This window comes from Dipodomys merriami, unplaced genomic scaffold (assembly GCF_024711535.1).
Source record: "Dipodomys merriami isolate MVZ:Mamm:240054 unplaced genomic scaffold, mDipMer1.0.p SCAF_24, whole genome shotgun sequence".
Classification (NCBI taxonomy): Eukaryota; Metazoa; Chordata; class Mammalia; order Rodentia; family Heteromyidae; genus Dipodomys; species Dipodomys merriami.
In genome coordinates, this window is record NW_027203826.1 from 22376452 (window position 1) to 22400575 (window position 24124).

Consider the following 24124-nt stretch of genomic DNA (forward strand, 5'->3'; position numbering starts at 1 on the left):
TGCTGTCCAGAGCTGGGGGTTGAACAAGGCCAGGGTGGTCATGCCTCATGATTTTCTCAAATGGGCTCGAATTACCCGCCAAACCAAGGGGAGGGATGATGCTCAGGAGCTCCCGGGACCCCACGGGGAGAGAACTCTTCTAAAATATCCATGAGTCGTGGGTCATAGTCACTCACTGGAACCACTTCGCAAGGCCCTCCAGCCAGTTCACCCAGAGATCTGGCTCATCAAGTCCCACATTCTTGATGAGTCTTGGAGACTGGAACGAACGTGCCGTGCATGCTTTGTGGTTGCCAGGGCACAGCAGTATCTCTGAAATCATTTCCTGCCTGGGACAGCCACCGTGCCCAAACGAGTCAGAAATCTCTTCAGGAACCCAATGCTTTTCTCCCCCAGGCTCCAACACTAGCGTTGACTAGTCAAATGGAGAACCAAGAGAAAGGGAAGAGACATGATGAACAGTTTTCTTTATGTGGGAGCAACCCTAGTGTCCTTTAGTTGCTATTTCTATCACCCCAAAGTAGACTATTACATTCTCTAGCTATCTTTTTCTCATCAAACAAGAGTACAGATCTTTTTATTGAAAAGTCAGACTTCTTCCCCATTCCTAATGTACGCATATAAAGCGGAAATGTCCTCTCTTCTTCTATGATGTCAGAAATCTGAACAAAGAAGTCGATTCAGATCCCAGAACATACTAGCTGTGTGACTCTCAGTCAACAGGCCTTATTCTCCTTGTCTATTATGCGGGTGTAAGGTCAGAATTTGCTGCTTGCAATGGCTAAAGGAGAGCTCAAATCCATCCCACTTCGTAGTTGGTGCATGCCAGTGATAGTTGTGATGATAGTTCCGGGCTGTGTGTCAGCCCCTGAGCTGTGTGCCTTTGGAGCCTGTCATTTCTCAATGCCCCAAAGGAGGTGCTGGGCAGCCTGTAGTTTATTTAGGAAACCTCAGAGTCCCAGAATTGTGGTGGGGGGTACGGTGTGTATGCTTGGTGACAGGTGTCCTCACAGGTTCCATGGACATAACCTCCAGATGGACCGGTGGAACTCCTGATTCTGAGAGTCTCAGATGTGAGAGTCTCACATGGGGCCTGGCCATTTCCCAGCATGCTTTCTCTCTCTCTCTCTCTCTCTCTCTCTCTCTCTCTCTCTCTCTCTCTCTCTCTTTCTCTCTCTCTCTCTCTCTCTCTCTCTCTTTCTGCCTCACTGGGACAGTGTGGGCCCCCACATCAAGTGGGGTGAGGGAAGCACATCGCGCCCCTTCTAAGCCACATTTGCTAACCTCTCAGAAGCCAGACCCCAGGCCCCAAGGCCTGCGACTGTCCCTCGTCCCCTGGCCTCCCTGACTCTTGCTCTTCCTTGTGCAAATGTTTGACAGGTAACTCCCCGTCAGATGAATCGGAGGAGCGGGAGAGAGACCCCAAGGTGCTGACATTCCCAGAATACATCGCCAGCCTGTCCGACTCTGGCACCAAGCGCATGGCAGCCGGGGTCCGGATGGAGTGCCACAGCCAGGGCCACTGCCCTTCCTCCTGTCCCCTGTGTCACGTGACATCCAGCCCGGACACACCCGCCGAGCCCGTCCTGCTGGAGGTGACCCGAGCCGCTCCTGTCTACGAACTGGTGACCAACAACCAGACACAGAGGGTGAGAGGCTGGGGACTGGGGCCGGTGGGAAGACAACAAGGCTTTCAAAGAGGCCTCATCCAGGCATCTGGTTTGCTTAGACTTACATACTTGCAAATTAAGTCCAATGAATGCATCTGGAGTAATCTGGTGTTGGAGTCCTAGCTAAGGGCTGGTGGCATCTTGGAGCGTGGCGAGGGGGTAGAGAGGGAAGCGCAGTCCTTGCAATCTGAAGTCACCATGGAACCCTCCCAAGGGGCTGGGAGAGTCAGCTCAACTCGGTCTCACCCCTTGTTTGCATGGAGTCGGCCACCTCCTCTCATGGTTCTATCTGTGCTAGCACAGGAGCGACTCTCGTTGGGATCAGCTGTGTGTGCCCCAGGGGCCTACAGGACATAATTCCCAGAGGAAATTGCGGGCATCCTTAGCTTCCAGAAGGTTTGCTTTCATTGGGCCTAAGAACCAAACAGCACCTGCATGCGGATCTGCTTTTGCTCAGGCAGCGAGGCCTTGACTCGTCTCCGTCCATGCGTCCTTGGTCTCTGCCTCTCTCCTACCCACACAGAAACAGGAGAAACAGAATGGATCTAGAGGGGATAGGGGGTTCCATGAGGCAGAGGCGGGCATAGCCCATTTCCTAGCTCTCTGACCTCCTCAAGGACACACAGATTAGAGGAAGTCATCACCACACACCAGAACAAGCATTGTGGCTATTACAGGTAATTAACAAAGCTCCAAGTATTGGGCTTCTGAGACCATAAGCAAAGCAGTTTGGGGACAAGACAGCTTACCCGAGGAGTGAGCCCCTCCAGGTGGGGTGATAATTGCTTTCTCTTTTCTCTTTGAAGAGACAACTGGTGTGTCACAGTTTGTTTCAGAGGTGTTGTTCCAACCAACAGGAGGGATTTTGCTCTGTGTGTGTGTGTGTGTGTGTGTGTGTGTGTGTGTGTGTGTGTGTGTGTGTGTGTATACATACACAGACACATACATACACACAGTTACCGGAGCAAAAAGAATATTTGCTTCCAAGATGTACAAATTTCTCTTGAATTTGATCATCACGGGAGGAAGAGCAGGAGTAAAGCAACCATCAAGGATCTAGGTTGGGAAACAGGAGGGCCTGGGTGGCTGTGGAGACCCCAAGTTACAGTGGTGAACACAATGCCAGCCCCAGCCTTGTCCACTTTACTCCTGGTCTTCCCCAAGGCTTCTGGAACTCCTAACCCAAGATTGTCTGTGCCACTCACCTTAGGACAAGTGGGTTCACATAGTTCACTCAAATCTTGCTAGGCATCTGGTGTGTAAAACTCTAAGACAGGATAGAGCTTAGTGAGAGAAGAAGTGTTCCTGCTGTTTGTGGGGGACCTCAGGCCTGCTCTTTTGCCCTATGCCAGTCTTCTGGGGTGGGCTGTGGGGGGGTTCAAGATGACAGAGTGAAGATTTCCTTCTGGCCTTCTTTTTAACCTTTCAATTTTCAAGCACAGGTAAGATGGCCCCGGCTAGAGTTCAGTCAGCATCCGATGTTTCTGTCCTTTGTTTCTTTGATGTATTTTTCCTTTGCTATCCCTCTGCTAGACAGCTTTTCCATTCTGATTTTAACCCTTCTCCCAAAGCATGGAGAAACTGAGAAGAGGGGAGTGAGAACTGAGTTGTGGCACTGATGCTACTGGCTGTTTTTAATCTCTATCTCTCCCATATGTTTATCTTTGAGATTATTTTCTATCCTCCCATGCTCTCCTTGTCCTACCTCTGTTGGATGAGATCATCTCTGAGGCTATTTCAGTCTAAGCAGTGATTGTGGTAAAGAAACAACCAGGCCAAACCCCTTAACCAACTCCACAAAACTCGAGTACGCTTCCTCCTAACCCCAAGCCTTTAGGTGGGTGTTGCGTTTCTACCTCAAGGAATGTGTCCGCCTTCCATTCACTTGTCCAAGCTGGAGACAAGAAGTGCTTTGTAGAATTTCCCAGTCGTTTTAAATGTCTATCTCCTCAAAAAGCGCAAATAGAGCTTTAACACATTCTCTTTGGTGCTCTCTTCAATTGCTCTTGAAATGTGAGCCCCTCCTTATGTTGGTCCACAAAGCCCTCTGTAATCTCTTACCTCTTTTCCTTCCTTGACAAACAGACCGACCTGTCATTCAGGTCTAAGTCTATTTGCTTATTCATTTATTTATCAGGCCCTGAGGCTTGAACTCAGAGCTTGAGTGCTGTTCCCTCTGCTCTTTTTGCTCAAGGCTGGCGCTCTACCACTTGAGCCCCAACTCCACTTCTGTCTTATTTTTGGTAGTTTATTGGAGATAAGAGTCCCATGGACTTTCCTGCCCTGTCTGGCTTCAAACTGCAACCTCAGACCTCAGCCTCCTGAGCTGCTAGGATTCCAGGCGTGAGCCACCAGCACCCAGCCAAGTCTTCTCAAGGTTGACCTTTCTCTTTTCTTTTTGTCTTTTCTTCTTTCCTTCTTTCTTTCTTATTTTTGTCGGTACTGGTGACTAAACTCAGGGCTATTACTTGCTCTACCACTTGAGCCATGCCCCAGCCTTTTCTGGTTGAGTTACTTTTCAGACAGGATCACATATTTTTCTTGGTGCTAACTTTCTGATCGCGGGCAACCTCTCCCATGCTTTCCACCTAACTTGAAATAACGATATGCCCCAGTTTGACTGGTTTCATTTTTGAGACATGGTTTCACTAACTTAATCCCACTGTGAGTCTTCTATGTCCACTTCCCACGTGGCTGAGATTATAAATATACATCACTGTACTCAGACCCATATTGAAATTTCTATGCATCTCATTTCTCCAACTTTTTGACTAGAGAGCTTTTTTTTTCTTCTTCTGTTGGTTGTAGGGCTTGAACTCAGGGCCTGGGCACTGTCTCTGAGCCTCTTTGTGCCCAAGTCTAGCGCTCTATCACTTGAGCCACAGGGCCACTTCTGTTTTTTGAGTGGTTAATTGGAGATAAGAGGCTCATGGCCCTTTTCTTTCCCAGGCTGGCTTCAAACTGTGATCCTCAGATCTCAGCTTCCTGAGAAGCTAGGCATGAGCCACTGGCACCTGGCTCCAGAAAGCTTTTTAAAATTGCTGTTGCTACTGTGTATTAATTATGCAAGTGAATAGATTTCATTCTGATGTCCTATATGTGCATCTATGCCTCGACTCTCTCTATTCAACCTTTTACCCTCTCGTACACACCTTTTTCTTTCCTTTCTTCTTCCATGGTAATCTCTTTTCTGCTTTCATTTTTGTCAGGAGAAAGGGTTGTTCTTCATTTGAGAGAAAATATACAACACTACTTGTCTTTCTACGAGCAGCTTTTTTCCATTTATATCATGTCCTTTTTTTATTTTCTGAATTTTATTGTAAAGGTGATGTACAGAGGGGTTACAGTTACATAAGTCAAGTAATGAGTGCATTTTCTTTTGAATAGTGTCACTCCCTCCCTCATTCTCTCTCAGTTAATAGGATGCTCTATTTCCTGCAAAGGACAGGATCTTATTCTTCTTTGTGGCTAAATGATGTCTTTCCCTCAGAGCCTTTCTGCTCCCGTGAGAAGATTACTCACCCTTTCTTTCCGCTCTTGTCGCCATGTGAATCTCTAATACTCCACCTTTCCTTTTGGAGCCCTTAGCATGAATCCGGTACTCAGATATTCACATGTCTTTGGTCACATAATGTATGGCAAAACCAGGTGCCGGTGGTTCACATCTGTAATCCTAGCTATTTCGGAGGCTGAGATCTGAGGATCACAGTTCAAAGACAGCCTAGGCAGGAAAATCCGTGAGATTCTTATCTCCAATGAACCTCCAGAAAACCGGAAGTGGCGCTGTGGCTCAAGTGATAGAGCGCTAGCCTTGAGCTGAAGAGCTGAGGGACAGCGCCCGGGCCCAGAGTTCAAGACCTACAACCGACCAAAACAAAACAACAAAAAAAGCATGATAACAAGGCACATGTCTTGTGTGTAATCACAATCACAATCATCATGCTTACTACAGGAAGTGGCCTCTTGAAAGTGCTTGGCAAATAATTCTTGATTAGACTCTCCTAGGCTGTGGGTGCTTTGGGTTTTGGTCTGTCTGGGGGAAAAAAAACCCACTGTTTTTTAATGTTTTTAAGCAAAATATCTCTTTACTTGGATCTGGTTCAGTCTGTCAGACAGGAAATAAAGTGAGCACCTCACTGAGGGGTACAGTAATTAAAAACACTTGAGAGGAAGAGCCTGCAATGCCCAGTGATTCATGGTGAACTCAAGCCCCAGCACTATTTCCTTGGCGGTCCTGGGAGGCTGAGCAAGTCAACCAATGCCTCTTACTCTCAGAATCCTCCACTATATATCATGATTGTATCATTTACCCAAGCATCAACCTCCAAAAGCCCTTATAAATTATACAAATCTACACAAATCATAGCTATAACCAAGGATGGAGGCCTGCTTCCTAGAGGTTTCAAATCTGGGGAGGGTATTTGGTAAGGACTCTAATTCCAAATATTTTCATCTCAGGTAACACAGAAGTTTTGAAGAGGACATTGCCCTAGGTTCAGATATTTGAATTTCTGCAGAGCTGTATCTTTTCTTCCCTGCTTTTCTTTGTTCCCCCTTACCTCCACGATTCCAATGTTTCTCTTCTTCTTCACCTCTCCCCTCCCTTTTCTTCCTTTCTCCTCTCTTCTCCTCTTCTTTTTTGAATTTTTTGGTATGACCTTTTCCAGAACAGTAAAGTTTCTCTGATTTACCACTTTGGTGTGGGTGTGATGATGGTGAAATGGAGAAGGAAATCTTGAGGGAAACCCGAGGCTGCAGATGTTGAGTGACAAGAGTGAGCTCTGAGCGTGGTGGGCTCTGCAGTGGTCACTCTGCCTGGGTGAAGGAAGCCAGGGCCCATCAGACTCTCCTGTGTCACCTAGGAATTGCTACCATCCCAGCTCTCTTCCCTCAACTGTTTAACTTTACCCTTTATTTGTGAAGAGTGAGCATTCCCTATGAAATCAAATCACTCCTTGGAGTGTGCCAGACTTTGTCACTTTCACAAGGTTCTATCTAAGACTCCATCCTGACATTCCATGACAATAATAATTGCTAAAATGTATCAATGACTAATGTGTACGTGCTACGGTGCACAGATTATTTCACTTGGCGTAGATTATTTCATTTAATTGTCACATACCCCTATTAGGAAAGTACTAATTTTATCCTACTTTAATCCTTGAGAAAATTCAGTTTGGCAGTGATTGACATGCTCAGATTCTCACCCAGAGCAGAGCCCGGAGCCTTGGTGCCACAGGACTCTTCTTGATCATGCCCTTGATCAGCACCTCTCTCAATGCCTAATCACAGCCCAAGGTGGAGCTCTGCAAATACTGCAAGTAGGTTATAAAGTACATCACAGGGAAACTAAGGCTGGATGGAGAGGGTAGATAAGGATGCACACAAAATTTGAGGAAGGGCAAAGTACCTAGGTACAGAAAGTAGCAAAGGCAGAACATCCGGAGATCTGATTTACTGTCTTACCTCCACAGTGTGGGGTGATGCAGTATAATACAGGGGAGATGGAGGACAGCATATGACGTGCTTCCAAAGTGACCGCTCCTAACCTCAATGGTAAACTGCTATGCCAAAGGGAAAGGGACGCCTCAGAGGATCGATCAGACTCAGGCTCCCCAGAAACCATCCTTTAGGTTAAGAATTTTAGAAAAACAAAACAAAAATCAAAGTCATTGAAGTGGTCGTAGAACCTTCTGTGTGAAAGTCATGGAGGATTGAACCATCTGTGCATTCTTGATCCTCACCCGTTGGTTGCTCTTTTATGCAGCTCTTACAAGAGGCCACCATGAGCTCTCTGTGGTGCTCGGGGACTGGAGATGTCATCGAAGACTGGTGTCGCTGTGACTCCACTGCCTTTGGAGCCGACGGACTCCCCACCTGTGCGCCTCTGCCACAGCCTGTGTATGATCCTTTTTCCTCATGTGTGTCTGACTCACACCTGCCCAGAAAAAACACTATTGAGTGTCTACTGTTTACAAGGCTAGGTCAGAAAGAAGAACAGGGCATAGTACCTGCCTTTGGAGCCCTTCTAATCTATGCAGAGAGAGGCATACACATTTGTTATAGTCAGAGAAACAGTGTGACAGACCTTATAGATACTTGAAGGAAAGGTGAAGGAGAATGATTGGCTCATTCTGGATTTGGGCAACTGTTAGATATTCATGGTGAGGAGGGATATCAATGGAGTTTCTTTTTTAAAAGAGGAAAAGAAGAACATGATTAGAAAGGTAATGGGGTAGCAGAGTGGTTGCAAGGGTGGATGTTAGAAATACTTAGTGAGAATTTAACAGAACCAAAAACACTGCTGCTTTTCAATTACTTCCTGGATACCAGACATTGTTTGGAGCCAGTAGGTACTGCCATTCCCCTATTTAATAGAAAAGCAAATGGGTTCAAATGGATTGAATATGCTTTTTTTTTCCCTAAGTGGGTAAAGCTAGAAGCAAGGCCATGGCTGCCAAATCAGATTTGCAGCCCTTGTAACATGGGTAGAATGAAACTGAGAAATGATGTAGCATAGAATCAAAAGGGCTAGGCCCCTGGTAGACCATGGGGATGAGGAAGAAGGAGAAAATGGACTGATGGCTTATGACCTGGACAGTTTGCAACAGGAATAGGTCACACTGAGAAAGGAAGCATCGTAGGATGTGCATTTGAGAAGAAGGCGGGCCCATTTGGACTTTCCTGGGAAGTGTCTTGGGGTGAGTCTGTAGATAGCCATTGAGCAGAGAGAAAGAGGGAAGTCTAAGAAAAAATAACACAGGAGCCAAAAGATTTTTGTTAACCCCAAAGAAATGGGAGATAGATCAAAGCCATCTGCCAGGATACTACAGACCAGGTATGAACTATGGAGAGTAGCAGGGGTGTATCTGCCTCTGAGGGATCAGAAAGATTAAGTATGAAAAAGATGCCCAATTTGAGATGAAAAACATCTCAAGAGAAGATGGGACCAAGATGAAGCCGGAGCCTGGGGCAGGGACCTGGCTTTGCCTCTTATGTGGCATCTGCTTTGGGAGTTAGGCCAGTGAATGATTGTGTCCATGAAAGAGGGCTGGTAGGACAAGCTGGTGGAGCATGACCTTAGGGATGAGGAAGGCAAAGAAAGCCCAAAGCAAGAGCTGCCAACACTGGAGGGCTAAGCAAGCAGAGACAGACTGTCAAGGGGAACTGGCAAGCTTCACGAAGATGTGGCTGGAAACCAAAGAGCCAAGTCTGAACAAGAAGAACGTGGAGAGAGAGGAAAACACAGGAAAGCATCGTTGGATGCCAATCCAATGTCTTCTCTTGTCTCCTGTCTTCTTTCTCTACACATACAATTTTAGTGATGACAACTCTACCTTGCATCTTGTTCCTTAAAAATCATAACTTGAACCTCCCACTAGTCTAATAACTGCTATTAAACTGACTCCCAGGTAAGAAAGTGCCCTGTTATTAGATAAGGACCTGAATATTATTTAGTCACAACATTTTAGAGATGGTCTCCATTTTTGAGCCTGAATGTACTAAATGTCATAGCTTATGATCATGCTGGGTTAAAGTTTTCACAAACAGGAAATACCTGTTAAGGTCTTCACTTTTCTTGTCAAAGTGGATCAATTCCTTCGGGAACAGACCTTCATTGCTTCCATTTTAATTGGTAGTTGGAGACAGAGGTAGGTTCTAATTTTACACAAGTCCATGTGTGAACGCTTCTACACACTTCTATTTCCCAATAGAGGCTGTCCTAAGTCTATAGTTTCACAGAATTTGAGTTCCCAGAAGGCTTAGTTTCTTACCAAAGCTTCCCAATTTTATTTTTATTTTTTACTTCAGAATAGCATTCTGCATGCGACTCTAATTAGTGAATTTGTCAATATCCACACTGTTCTGGGTCTCTGCCACCTTAATGTCAGATGCAAATCATGCACTCCTTCATGGTAGCCACAACCAGAAGCGCATATGTTTTCTATTTTTTTCCCCACTGGTTGAACTCCTCCCTTTTGCTTCCACAGCATCCCGTGATTTCTTGTTAAAGTTCTGATCATATGTGCAGTTGCATATTTCTATTGTTCACTAAACTGCATAAAAGAAAGGATCTAGGATAGGCTTGTGAACTCCTATAGTCCTAGCACCCAATATACCCTTACAATTAAGAGCTACTTCATGCATGTTTGCTGAATTGAAACTTAACATTGCAAGTCATTTGGTGTGATACAGCCAAACAATGGTTCTTTGTCATTCTGGGGACCAACGGGAAGCATCTTTGAGTAGAGGGTAGGAGTGTTTTTGCATTACAGATACTTATTAAATAGAGGTACCAAGGATGGAGGTGCATGGCTGAGATGCCTACAAGAGAGGCAGGCTTGAATGAGCAGGAGCTTAGAAAAGACTCTGGATCCAGTACTCTAGGGTGAAATGGGAGTTGGAATCAAGAGAGCAATCTGAGAGCTACGTATTAAAACTCCAAACCAAGGCGGAAAACTGAAACCAGTTGGACAATTAGGATAAACTGCATCAGTGGCTGTCAGTAATGATTACTTTGTCTCTACAGGGCACAAAGAAGTATGAGACAGAAAAGCAAAACCAGGCTCTAAATGGACCACTTGTAAAGAATGAAAAGACTCTGAACTGGGGCAGGGGGGATGGATAGGGATTGAAAGCAGAAACGCAAATATTCATAGAAACCCAAGAGAAAGGCAGAAACAAAACCAGAACCCAAGCAGCAGGCACAGAACATCACCCCAAGGAGAACTGGACACGAGGCCAACCTTCTCCTGCCCAGTAATATCCCTGCTTCATATTCCTTCCAAACGGAGCCTGTTCCAAGGCCCAGTCTGCAGATGGCCTGGGAAGAAGCCACTGTATCCTTAGCAAAAGGGACAGTGGAGCGGGCAGGGCAGGGGCCATTAATTACAGAACTTAACTCACTGTCCTCATGAACATGAGATTCTCCTGGATGCTATCATCAATGGGCCTTTTTATGGACACTACACACATATTCTCTTAGTATTTCTCAAGAGTCCATAAATGATTTTAAATGCACTAAAGTAAAAGATGTTGGGTGCTAGTGGCTCATGCCTGTCACCCTAGCTACTGAGGAGGCTGAGATCGGAGGATCTCAGCGCAAAGCCAGCCTGGGCAAGAAAGACTCTTTTCTTCAATGAACCACCAGAAAACTGGAAGTGGCGCTGTGGCTCAACGTGGTAGAGTGCTAGCCTTAGCCTTGAGCAAAAGCACTCAGGGACAGTGCCTAGGTCCTGAGTTCAAGCCCCATGACTGACCAAAAATAAAATAGACAGACAAAGAAACAAAAAGACTAACCCAAGAAGCCTGTCCCCTTAATCATGTAGCATACATGAAGCTTCACTTGCCAACTTATTTGTTTATTTACAATCTGTAATGAGCACTTAGATGCATAGGTCTCTGTGATCATGGGATAGCAGAAAACTTACTATATAGGAAAGGAGCTCAGAGTAATTAGTAATCCATTAAGGAAAATGTACAATGTGACCATCAACAAGGAGGCCAATGACCAGTGCAGATCCCAGCTGCGTCCTCATGTCATGCTTTTTCCTGTCTTGCTCAGGCTACGACTCTCTACGGTGTATGAGCCCAGCAGCACCCTGGTGGTCCTGGAGTGGGAACACTCAGAGCCACCGATTGGGGTGCAGATTGTGGATTATCTCATCCGCCAAGAGAAAGTCACAGACAGGATGGACCACTCCAAAGTGGAGACAGGTGGGCACCCCCCCCCCCCGCTCCCCTGAGCTAGTCTTGATCCAAAGCAGTAAAAACAAAGGCTTCACCACTTGGCTTTGCTGCAGAGCCCCATTACTTCAGGGCAGAGCAGAAAGAGCGAAAGAGAAGACACAAACAACTTCTCTTCCAAACGGCAGCCATCTTGTCCATTTAGGAGTTTGCGCCTGGTGAGCATCTGACAGCGCCTTGTTTTGATTTTGCTTTTCTTTTTGTTTATGGAAGAAGTGTCCATTTCATGCCTGGAGGCGCACTCACATAGAAACAACAATACAGTACACTAGTTATCCCAGCCCACAATTAGGAAACAATGTCCGCTAACAACTGCTATGATTACAGAAAAAAAAAATTCCTTTACTAAGAACACCCCCTCAAGGCAAAAAGCATGTGCAAATAGTTGTGCTTGCTCCACGGCTTGTCCTAAAGCAAACCTCACTTTTGTCAAGTCCAGCTAAAAGAGGGAAGCCTGGGAAGGGGTGGAAACACCACCCCAGGAACAATATTCTATGCCTTATTATCTCACTGGATCCCCCCGGAGAGAGGTCAACATCAGCGACCCCTGAGATATACTCCTACCATGCAATCCCCAACGGGAGGGCATCATCTGCAAGGGCATTCAGAGACACAGCTTGGGCGCACATGTTGGGCACTTGGGGACAAAGGCAGTTTTCTCCCACCATGGAGAGTAGTTGCACAGGGCTGCCACTGAGGCCCCTCTCCAGGTTTGCATAAGGATGGCAGCGGCCGCTGACCAGAGTCGCTATTCTCCGGCCACGTGAAGAACATTTAATGGTTCACAGATGTGGTTTGCATGCCTTGTCTTTCTTGTTTCTCAACAAACTCTGGACAAATGGCTGTCAATCAGAGAGTTGTCTAAGCCACAATTGTGCTGGTCGCTGGTGGCTAAGACCTGTAATTCTAGCTACTCAGGAGGTTGAAATCTGAGGATCATGATTCAAAACCCACCTAGACAGGAGAGTTCCCTGAGACTCTTATCTCCACTTAAGCAGAAATAAAAGCTGGAAGTAGAGGTGTGACTCAAGTGGTAGAATGCGAAACTTGAGCAAAAATGCCAGGAGAAAGAGAGAAGAGAGAGAAAGAGAGAGAGAGAGAGAGAGAGAGGGTGGGGAGAGAGAGAGAGATAGAGACAGAGAGACAGAGACAGAGAGAGACAGAGGGCGGGGAGGGAGGGAGGGTCTGAGTTCAAGTTCAGGCCATAGTACTAGCACAAGAAAAAATGTCATACAAGATCATCCTCTCTGTCTTCTTTCTGTTGTAGGAATTTAAAAAAAAATCTTATTGAGCTGTTCATTGCTTGACCATCACTGTCTCTGTTCCCTCCTCTCTGGGCAGAAACTGTGCTGAGCTTTGTGGATGACATCATCTCAGGAGCCAAGGCCCCCTGTGCCATGCCTTCGCAGGTCCCAGACAAGCAGCTCACCACCATCTCTCTCATCATTCGATGCCTGGAACCCGACACCATTTACATGTGAGTGATGCACACACACACACACACCCCAGCAACTGCTTATCTGGAAAGCCCCAGGGCTTTTCCTAGGTTCTCTTGTGCTACTTGAGTTCCTTGAGAGATCTGGCAAGTATCAGGAGTCTAATCCCAATCAGCATTACAGAGAACCTTCTTGGACACTCAAATCCTAGAACAGGTAGGATCTAGAAAGATAATAATCCTGTATCTCAAGGAGGTTGCCAGACAGAGGGAAAATACATAAACCACTACCTTTAACCAAGGGAAGAATGGAAGATGCGTTAGATAGAAAAATAGGGATATGTGGAAGAGAAAATGCGGAAGTAATCTAGTCTAGCTGGAATAAGTTCCCTCTTCTGGGATGTTAGACTTCCATAGCGAGGACAACAGTGAAGAGGCTTGAAGGGAAGTAGCTGGTAATGAAACAGATGGAAACAAATGATGAGTGAAGAGGAATGGAAGAAAATAAGATTGACAGCACAGAGTGAAGGCTGGATGCCAATGGAAGCTCTTCGTTCTTTTTAAGGAAAGAGTATTACCAAGACCAGTGCTTTCGAAAACTAGCTTCTGTGACAATGAAACCATTTATAGCGCGTAGAACTAGACAGCATTTTTCTTCACAGAAAATACAGTGAATGATACCATGGTAGTTGGGAACGTCCCATTCTCTCCATGCGCTCCTCCCCACCCCTCCCTGTGTTCAGAGAACAGTTGTAAAATATCTCTGAGGCAGACATAATAGATAACAAAGAGGAGTGACAGAATCTTTAAGTCATGATGGAAAAAATTGGGTGGAGGGGAGGAGGAAGGGAGAGCAGAATTCACAGTGATGCAGTTCCGGGACCCTTTAACCCCATCAGTATGAAAAACATTTAACAGTTTACAGCTGAGGTCACGGGAAGAGAGTCAAGTTTCCATCATAAATCATTTCCATTTCCACAAAGAGTTCAAGGACAAAAAGCACTAGGATTTGAGTGGTGGTGATTGTGATGAATTTACCTGCTCGAGCTTTAGCTGCTCGAATCTAGGACTAGGGAGAACAGAGCAAGGGCTACCTAAGAGGAAAAGTAAAATACAGAAACACAAGTGGCATCTTAGAAGGCCCAGGAAGGAAGAATCAAATGACAACACTGAGACCAAGGAATGTCTGTCCACTCTTTGAGTGATGATGTCATGATTCACATCCAATGTGTGTCTCCTGGGGAGGGGAGCAGGTGAAAGCAAGAAGAATTTGTGAGCGCCCACCACAAACCTGATGCAAAGCCCCTAGAAACCAATGAGACATCATTTAGAAATTGGGACTGTGCGTTCATTTCTGTCACTAAATCACAAGGGTTAATTAGGAATTTCCAAACTCTCTGAGCAAGAGTTTGGCACAGTCGCCATCAGCCATTCTAGGATCCTCTTGGTGCTGGCCTGATTTGGCTTCTATTTTTCCTAATCAAAATACTTGAGGCTAATACCTTCTCTCACTCCTTGATAGTCTTCCAGTGTTCTCCTGTAGCTGGTAAAACACATTCTTTCTATCACGGTTGATTATCAAAGAGGGAGGTGCTGGTTACCAAGGAAGGAACAGGCAACTTCCACTAGGTGGCGCTGCAGATCACAGGTAGAGGGAGCTGCTCTCTGAAGAAGCCAGTCAAGGAAGCCTGCACTTCAGTTCATGGTACAGGGAAAGAGCCTTAGATTAAGACTTAAGAATAGACGGGCCCCAAGCTTGGTTTGGTGGCTAACAAGTACTACCCTTAAACTTGCTGCAAGGGAATTCTCTTATCCAGAAAATGGGAGGAAGGTAGCCTCTGGAAACAAAGAGATGTGTGTGTGTGTGTGTGTGTGTGTGTGTGTGTGTGTGTGTGTGCGCGCGCGCGCGCGCTTCATAGTGAGTGTACCCAGGTTTTCTCTCCAATCTTGCGGGATTGTATTTGCTGTCCCTAGTTAAGGACACTGAGGTTTAGCATAGCTGAGTAACTTTTCAGATTCACCCAGTCAGTTGTGTCAAAGAATATGGACCGTGGGTTAGGAACTGAGTCAGGGCTCATGGTTTTTCTGCACACGTATCTTTCTCCCTGACCAGTCTCGGCATGGGGAGGCTCTGTGAGTATGATTTTTTACCCCACTTGGAAGCACACTGCTGCCCTTTGCTGTGGAGTCATGGAGCTCCAATTCAGCCCACTTTGCTGGCCATCCTTCATTTAATAATTCTGTTTAGTCCATTCAAGGTGACTTAGTAAGATGGGCCCATGGCTTCCACAGCATTAAGAACCCATGAATTGAAACAGATCTTAAAGTGTCTCTGACTCTACATCTTCATTTTAGAGAAGGGAGATAACCTACCAGCTTTCTAGTTCACTTTAGCACAGCACCTGCTCCTGAGACAATACTACCTAGCTGGGAAAGAGACAGCAGACAGACAATTCAGAAAACAGGTAGCTGAGTCTTAGGGACTGACTGACAACAAACACCACCCCTGGAGGAGGAAAACAGGAAAGCAGCAGGCAACCCAGCCAGCACTTGACAGGGAGGTTTCTGATTCTCATGCACATTAAGTTCCAGGCCTTTTAGACCCAACCCTGGAGCCAGAGCCAGTCTGTGTCTGTTCCCACGCACACATGCCCCCAATCCGTGTCATCACCACGTCGCTAACTACGCACTGAACCGTTGCAGCCGGGTGTCTGGGTGAAGGAGCCCAGAAACTTTGGACAGAGCAGTGAATAAGCTCCCTCATGAGCCCTCTGGATTGGGAACAGGGCTTATCTCTTCCGTCCAGTAATTCCCGCTTAACCCTCTTCTTGTGTGCAATGGTGGGACCAATGTGTGCAGACAAAGCCTTTCTGAACTGACTGTACATGCATTTCCTCCTGAAAAAAAAAAAACAAAAAAACGTGTCAAGTGCTCCTGGCCCTTGATAGTAAAATAAACTGGCTGCTCTCTCTCCAGGGCCCTGGGGTGGGGGGGTGGGAGGGAGCTGAGATGGCTGAATAGTGATTCTTAAGGTCAAGCTGTATCTCTGCTTGGAAGGTGGTGGCAGGTTTTTCCTTTCCTAATATCTGATAAGTGCTAAGAAATAAAATAGGCTATCAAAACAGATGAGAAGCCAAACTTTTCTTTTGCCAGTGCTGGGGCTTGAACTCAGGGCCTAAGCTCTGTCCCTGAGCCTCTTTGTGCTCAAGGCTAGAGCTCTACCATTTGAGCCACAGCACTACTTCCGAGAAGCCAAACCTTTCTTGCACTAATTATCTTTGGGAGAAAGGTGCAAATGGATGTGAGCGCCGGGCGTCTTGGTGTAACTGAGCATCTGATCAGAGGCAGCCAGAGGAATGGGCAGGCTGGGAATGAGTTGGGGACTTGATGTCATCTCAGGCACAGAGAGAAAGGGTCCCTCTGGCTGCCAGCTTGGTACCTGAGCCTCAGGATACGTCCCACCACAGTCCAGGAAAGCTGTGTGAAGTCGTGAGCTTCAATAGCCCACCTGTCCTGGCAGGTGACCTCGTGCATCCTCTCAGTGGTCAGGAGCTTTCGGACTTCCAAGGCCTTGCTCCAAGCCCTGTAAGCCATCCAGAAAAGACCAGGCAAGGCCAGACGTTCACGAGGATGGGGCATACTAGAAGTCATGGAAGCAAGGAAGCAAGGGCTCAGACTGAGGACTCGCAGAGCGCCAGGACAGCTGCTGAAAAGGAGCAAGAACACGTTGTTAATAGCAGTAGGGCCCAGGGCGAGTCGTGTCCCAGTTCTGTGGCCAGGCCATGTCTGGATCATCAGCCTGGGAACAAGTAGGGCTTTGCATCCCTGGCTCGGCTGAGTTAACTTCAAGAACTAGATAAAGGTAGGGTCTGCGATGATACCCAGGCCATCCACCTCTGTCCAGGAGAGAAACTTCCTACATACAAGGTCTCTGACTGGCATCTCTAGTAAGAGCCAGGGGCTCATTAGGCCCAAGCTTTGTTCCACACTAAAATCCTGTGGCTTCCTGGCTTCCTGGACTGTGTGGAACACAGGAGAGGCTTTCTTTGCATACGAAGCCCAGATCCAGAAGCACAGTCTGCAACCTGCCCTAGGCTGCCTTTGAGACCACCTTCAGAAACTTAGCAAAAGGTGGTCTGGAGCAAGTGTGCAAAGAAGAGAATTGGTAGCTGCGCTAAGACCAGGTTTGGGAGGTCTGATCGGATCAATGGACCAGTGTCAGGAGTTGGGAGCCTCAGCCACTGTTCTAGAAACAAGGCCTAATCACTGATGAGGAATCTGGGGGCAAATGAGAGGAAACAGCAAGGAAGGTGGCCCCATGTCAGTCCCGGGGTGGGTGGCTCTGGGGGGTGGGTGGCAAAGGGCAAAGAATGGTGGGAAGAAGCCATCAGGGTATACTGCACCCCTTCGTTTGTGGTGCAGATAGGAAAGGAGGTGAGCAGGGTCTGGTCAGCACCTGCTAGATCTCAGCAGATCACCATGATGGTAGTGTGAGGATCTGGGGGATGTAGTGGAAGACACAAGGTATCTTTGGAGCACACCGATAATTAGGTTCACTGGTTTACCTGTTTCGGTTCAAGTTGACATTTGTCTGGGCCACTAAACTTTGGGAGTATTTCTTTGTTTTCTCTCTCTCCAAGTAACTTTGCCAAGAGGAGCCAAAATAAATACCCACATTTGACAAGGAAGGGGCCAGGAAAGCATTGCTAGTCATTTCTTTTAAACGAACCGGCTAGTTATCAGAGACCCTGCAGGGACACTGCTGTTGGTTTTCGTGGTTTGGCTTAATTTCCCCTCAGCATAGGAGGTCCTGGAGTCTTTCCTTTTCTGATCCATCCAGCACCATCACCTAAATGTGTCTGGCCTTTGATAGCTATTTCCGTCTCTGGGATTCCCTTCTACCCCTGTGCTCCCAGTCAGGATTGGCCTTTCCCTGGGGGATCCCCAGGCTGTGGTGGGCATAGAGGGAGCTAGCTGCATGCGTCCAGCCATGGGCTAGCTAAAATGACCGTCTCTTGCATTAAAGAGCGAACGTGTCCTCAGTTTACACTAGAAAAGGGCTGAGGCTGATCTCCCATGTGGAGAACAAGTATGTTACACTGTGATGCTTCCTGTCAGATAACACACCTAAGAGAGCAAGTGACAACTCCAGTACCACAGGGAGCAGGGAGAGGCTGTAGGTTTTGTGCTTTCTGACCAAAGCAAGGGTGGTAGGTGTGTCTCAGGATGACAAAAGCAGCCAAGGAAGTCATTATCCCATCCAGGGATCGCAGGGCCTCCAGCCAAGTGGCAGAGCCCCCGCCTCCAGCCTGCTGACTTTGCCCACTCCTGTCCCTGCCAGGTTCACCTTATGGGGAGTGGACAACACAGGGCGACGCTCAAGGCCCAGCGATGTGATCGTGAAGACACCATGTCCTGTCGTGGATGATGTCAAAGCCCAAGGTAAGAGATACGGAGGTCAGCAGAGAGTCTGCAAGAGACACGCCCTAGGGACCAATCCAGTGTGTGACCTGGAACCTAATGGGCAGAGGGAAGAATTCAAGGCCCAGCAGAGAAGTCTAGCCTTGCTGGATGGGCTGTTCAGCCTCGGCCTTCGGGTCTAGAAGCCTTCATTCCTCTCTGCAGCCCCTGCTGCAGGGACTGACCGTTCTACCGTCAGGATACTTACAAGGATGCTCCCTCTTCATAGAGTTTGATTATCTGAAAGGCCATTGTGAGTGACCCACACATAAGGCTGAAGATTTAGAATTAACATCTATATCACTTCCTTTCTAGCAAAGAGGCTCTGCCATCTTTAACTCTATCTTTTGGAGTTGTTCTGGAGCAGGTCTTCAGTAGAGAGTTCTCCCTCCTCATTTTAAACTCCAGCACTGGCATTGGGCCTGGTTACCTAGGAAGTTGGTCTCCACTGCACACACCACGCTCCCTGGCTGACAATGTCTCCTCACTAGGCAGAATTCTTCCATCCTCATCACCACTTCCCCAGAGTTTCAGCACTAACTAAAGTGACCTGATCATCTCCTAAGATCTCTTGCGTAGAACTGAACTGAAAGCATTTGCATGTTAACAGGCATACTGACTGGTATTGGAAGCCTCTGCTGTATAGGTAAGGGACACAGATTGCTGAGCTGGGTTCCTGATCCCTGTCAATTACTCACACTGGTTTCTGATCCTGATTGTGTCAGACTGACCAGGAGGGACACAGTCCCAGAATATCCAAGGGAAGATGCAAGGAGGCCACACAAATAACCCATGGTAGAAGAGTGACCCAGGCCTACTTGAATACCACCTGGTGTTTTTAACAGAGACATCTAATCATATCAAACTCCTTCTTAAAAGTCTTCAATGGATTGCCATTCCTCTTGTGACATAAATATTCAGGAGATGTATTAGAACCTATGGGGGAGCCCCTTGTCCACTTCTCTTGTCCACTCCCACGGTTTGGCTGATCTAGGTGTTCCAGTCTCAGGACAGAGGGATAGAAGCTACTGTTAGGACTCCTTATGGTACCATGTTGTTTTCCTTCTCAACATTCATCTCCATTTGTTAAAATAATAAAGAGTTCAGTCTCTCCTTACCTTGCTAAATAATCAGCTCCATGAAGACATGGCTCCAGTCTCTTTCCCTCCATTGCTATGTTCCTAGAATCCAGAAAACAGAATGGCTGATTGGCCACCAAAGGCTTTAATCTCTCCATTCAAAAATCCAAGTTCAAATTCTTGCTCCACTAACTACCATCTTGATTTTGAATAAGTTACTTCATTCATGCCTCAGTTTACTTATCTGAGAAATGGAGAATGAAGGATATAATAGTAACCTCTCTAGTAAGGCACTACTGAAAATTAAAGGTGCTAATTAATTTAAAGTAGCAAAATCAAAAACAGTGTCTGGCATATAATGAATATTCAGTAGGTGTCGGTAATCATCATTATCAATAAACAAGCATAGCATTCCCTATTGGGAACTGAATAAGTATCTCCCAAATACATAAATAAAATAATGTCCCCATTTAAGATGTAAAGGTTAAGATTAAGACTAGGCTACCAAAGATGACTAGCATTGCAAAACATCTAATAAAACCCACACTCAGATTCACTATTTGACCCCCAACTCCCATTTTGTCTCCAATATTACCAGGAACTAGGTAATAGGTTATTATATAAAATAGTCAACATCTTTCATTTGTCTCTAAAAGCTGCACCTTTAAAAAGCTATAAAAAAAATGTCCTTGTCCTGGCTATCAGTCCACCGTGGGGTGGGGGTGGGACCACTTGGACCTTTACCTGTGCAGTGAGTACCTCTTCCTGCAGGGGGCGCTGTTGGCTCAGAGGGTAAGAGTATGAGCATCCGTGGAGGTCTTTAAAGATGATAGAGACGTGTGGGGCCGTACACCCCCACATGAAAGGATGTCTGAGGGACACCCCCAGCACCTTCTCTGTGGATTTCTTCCAAGCCAGAGAGGAACAGGTGATACGATGTCTTTGCCAGTTGCAGTAGATGCCCTGAAGTTGTTGGCTGAGGAGACAGTGGGATGTTGGAGCATCAAGAAGGTGATGAGCAGGTGGAAAGGATACAGCAAGATGTTACCGGTGGGGTGGACCAGTAGAAAACAGCTGCAGGACGAAGAGTGTCTAATGTAGGGACACTCCCCTGGGACAGACCACGACCTTATTTTCTCTGTAGGGCTCCTTTGAGTCAGCTCTAGTCCGAGTGTCATCAAGATGTGTTCTACCTGCTTGTACTTCCTGGCAAAGAACAGTCTATAAAAAAATATCCTAGCAGCAAGAACCAATTTATTGCTGAGAGAATGAAATAATACTCCTAGGTCTTGTTATCCATCAGCCAGGATAGAGCCCTGCACAGAGCCAATCTGGAGATTAATGAGTTAGACTAATTGAGGGTATCCTTACGTATTCATACAGTTCTCACAGGTCTACCAAGAAAAACCATATGCTTTGAATCCCTCAAATCCAGATGGTGATCATAAATATCATTCACTTGGGCCTGATTTTAAATCTAATAGCAAATGGGAATTACCTTTTAATTGACCGAGACTGTGATGTCAGCCTCTAATTACCCAGGCAAAAGCCAGACAATAGCCCTCATGTGAACGTTTTTCCTACGTTAAATACTTTCTAAGAATAATTTTACCATGTTATGACACTAAAGCCACTGTGTATATAGTTTCTAGCAGTGTTTCACTGAAATGACTCTTCAACCGGAGCAAGCTTATGTCAGTAATAAGATCATCCTCATTGTCTGACCTGGAGGTTAGGGCGTGGCCTCTGGGGGTCTTCAAGGCCTTTCACTGAGAGAAGGGTAGTTCTCACCCATTTCTCCCCAGCTTCCACCCTCCCTTTCTGAAAATAAACATAAAGATGGATCCATTTCTTTATTTGATCTTTCCACAGCCACTGATTTATCTTCAGCATTAGATGCTAAAGAAGTGAAACTAATTAGATTCAGAATCTGTTTTCAGGGATTTATAGTCAGGTTTCATGAATTCATTATTGTTCCTCTAACAAATATCTGATTCTTACTAATATCTATCCTAGGTATCAGGAGCAATGCCCCTGAAGTTTGTGTTTTAGCAAGGGTGAGAAAAAGTGATATTAAAATAACAAAATATTGGACTGGGAATGTGGCTTAGTGGTAGAGTGCTTGCCTAGCATGCATGAAGCCCTGGGTTCGATTCCTCAGTACCACATAAACAGAAAAAAACAGAAATGGCACAGTGGCTAGCCTTGAGCAAAAGAAGCTCAGGGACAGTGCCCAAACCCTGAGTTCAAGCCCCATGACTGGCAATAAATAAATAATAAGAAGAAATATGTAATATTTCAGAGGATGATATATATACATATATATATTATAGAGATAAATAAGCAGGATATGGGAAAGGAAGTGCAGGGGGTGGAATTTTGATTATAGTGTGGTTTGGGGAGAAGCTGAATGAAGGAGCCGCACAGGTATCCTGGAAGAAACCCTTTCAGAAGGCAGCAAAACAGCAGTTCATGGGGTATTGGAAGAAGATGAGGGAGGCTTGTTATACTTGGATCAAATTTAAACAAGAGAATGGAGGGGAGCAAGTAGGAGGAAAAGAAATAGGAGAGGAATATGAGATCTGTCAGATTTGACAGGGCCTGGCTGTCAGCAGGATACAGAACTGTCCCTGGGTTTGTGCAAGGAAGCCCCGGAAAAGAAAAGTGAACATGATCACACTTGATGCTTTGCAGGTTGTTGTGACTGCTGTGATGAGAACAGGCGCCCATCAAGGGGTCTAAGAGGACACGAAGGCTCCTGACATTCACAAGAAAAAGGATGTTGTTTTAGCCTAGACTAGTGGCCCAGAGATGCTCAGGGATGATCTGTTGAGGTCTCTGATCATTTAAGAAAGTATACTTTTTAAATTGTCTTTCTAGTATTTCAGCCATTTCAGTATTCTTAATCCACTTACTAGGGAGTTATTCACTCAGTTCTGTGCTGCAATTTGTGCATGTGTTGGGATGTACGTATGCATTTATTTGTTGGTGTTTTGTTAGCCTTGTTAGTGGAGAGCTTTCTCTCAGGGTCATATTCCCCATTCTCATTCAGAGCAAGCAGGCAGAAGTAACAAAACCACAGCTCAAAATCTTTGGGCGTAGCACAAAACAATTATAAATATCAACTAAACTCCAATGTGACTAGAAAATAAAGGACCTAGAATAGAAAGGGGATATGATAAGAGTTTAAAAAATATTACATATTAAGAAGTAAGAACTAATAATAAAAAAAGAGATGTTGAAAGCTTGTTTGGAGGTTCTAGCAGGGGACCCAGCTGCTCGTATACCCTTGACCGAAGAGCAGGCCTTGTCTATCTGGGATGGTTGTCCTCTTGGACAGAGCACACAGCCTTGGGAGGAATGTGCGTGGAGCAGTGAGGGAAGAAGGGGGACACCCGCCTAGCCAGCCAGATCAGCCGAATCAACCCTGGAGATCAATGAGGTGACAGATGTCCCAGTCAGATCAAGATGGACAATGGAGCAAGGTATAGAAAAAGCAGAGTAGTACACAATGGAATTCTATGCCTCCATCAGAAAGACTGACACCGCCCCATCTGTTAGGAAATGGAAAGACATGGAAAAAATTACATTAAGTAAAGTAAGCCAGGCCCAAAGAAACATAGGTCCCATGGTTTCCCTTATTTGCAATAACTAGTATATGTCCGAGACAAGCAGAAAAGGTCAGATAAGAAGATGTTAGGCAAAATGAGCCCCAAGATAAGGACACAAGTGTTTTTTTTCTTGCTATTGTTTCCAACATATTTATAAGGTGATTGTTTTGTTGCTTTGTATGTCCCTCCCATATGGTATAACCTCTGTTTCCACTGTATTTGATGTTGGTATAATTTGGGGAGGGGAAGGGAAAAAACAAATTGTTTAAATAGGGATACAGGTGGACCCATTGCAACAATGAGATGTAGAAAATGCTATGTTGAAAAACAAACTTTATAACTTTGTGTTGGGGGGGAGTGTAATGGTGGAGATGGGAGGGTGGGGATGGTAGGGGAAAAACAAAGGAGGAGGCAACAATGTTTGATAGGAAATGTACTCATTACCTTGCTCATGTAATTGTAACCCCTCTGTACAGTATTTTCACAATTAAAAAAACTTATTAAAAAAGAAAAAGCAAAGTAGGAAGAAAGACAAAAAGTATATGGGATGTGGTATAGGAAAAAGTAGAATAATGTTGAGAGAGAATAGGATCAAATGAATACAACAGATCACACGGTCAACAAAAAAAGTGAAACAACTGAACTGTGACAACCGTGTGAAGAAATAAATACAAAACAAGTAAACAAAAAAAAACACAGTCAGATTGCTTCCTTGCTGAGGAAAATGGTGTGGATCTCTTCCAGTTCAGACTTTTTAGCTTCCTTCTGAAGGGGAGGGAGCCCTTTGGTTTATTTGGTTGTTTGGTTTTATTTTTCCTTTCCAAACTTGTAACAAGTTAACAAAGAGAATGTTTCTAGGCTAAGCCCACATCTGCCTTCCCTGCTATGATGAATTCAGGACATTCTTTACCTTGAAACACTGATAGAGGTAGTCCAGGGGTCACCTTCAAGCTGTTCCTGCCAGTTGAACCTGAGGGTTACCTCCCCTGCTCCCAAGGTTGGATATCTCCTTGGTTCAAGACTCTGTGTACTAGTTTTTGAGCAATTGCTGCTGTCCACCCATTTCTTTAGACCTCTAGAAATAGACAAAGCAGACAAGGCCAAGAAGTTTGCATTGGCTGG

The 24124-nt window shown here is 45.7% G+C and overlaps 1 protein-coding gene across 3 annotated transcripts in view; it reads left to right on the plus strand.

Annotated features, from left to right (window-relative positions):
- Positions 1-24124, plus strand: part of Astn1 (astrotactin 1) — a 299448-nt gene that overhangs the window by 266337 nt on the left and 8987 nt on the right. For all 3 annotated transcript variants that reach the window (XM_070034406.1, XM_070034407.1, XM_070034408.1), the window contains exons 17-21: positions 1381-1649; positions 7438-7571; positions 11236-11387; positions 12759-12894; positions 18194-18294. In XM_070034406.1, coding sequence (XP_069890507.1) covers positions 1381-1649; positions 7438-7571; positions 11236-11387; positions 12759-12894; positions 18194-18294 — 792 coding nt within the window. The remainder of the gene's footprint in view (positions 1-1380; positions 1650-7437; positions 7572-11235; positions 11388-12758; positions 12895-18193; positions 18295-24124) is intronic.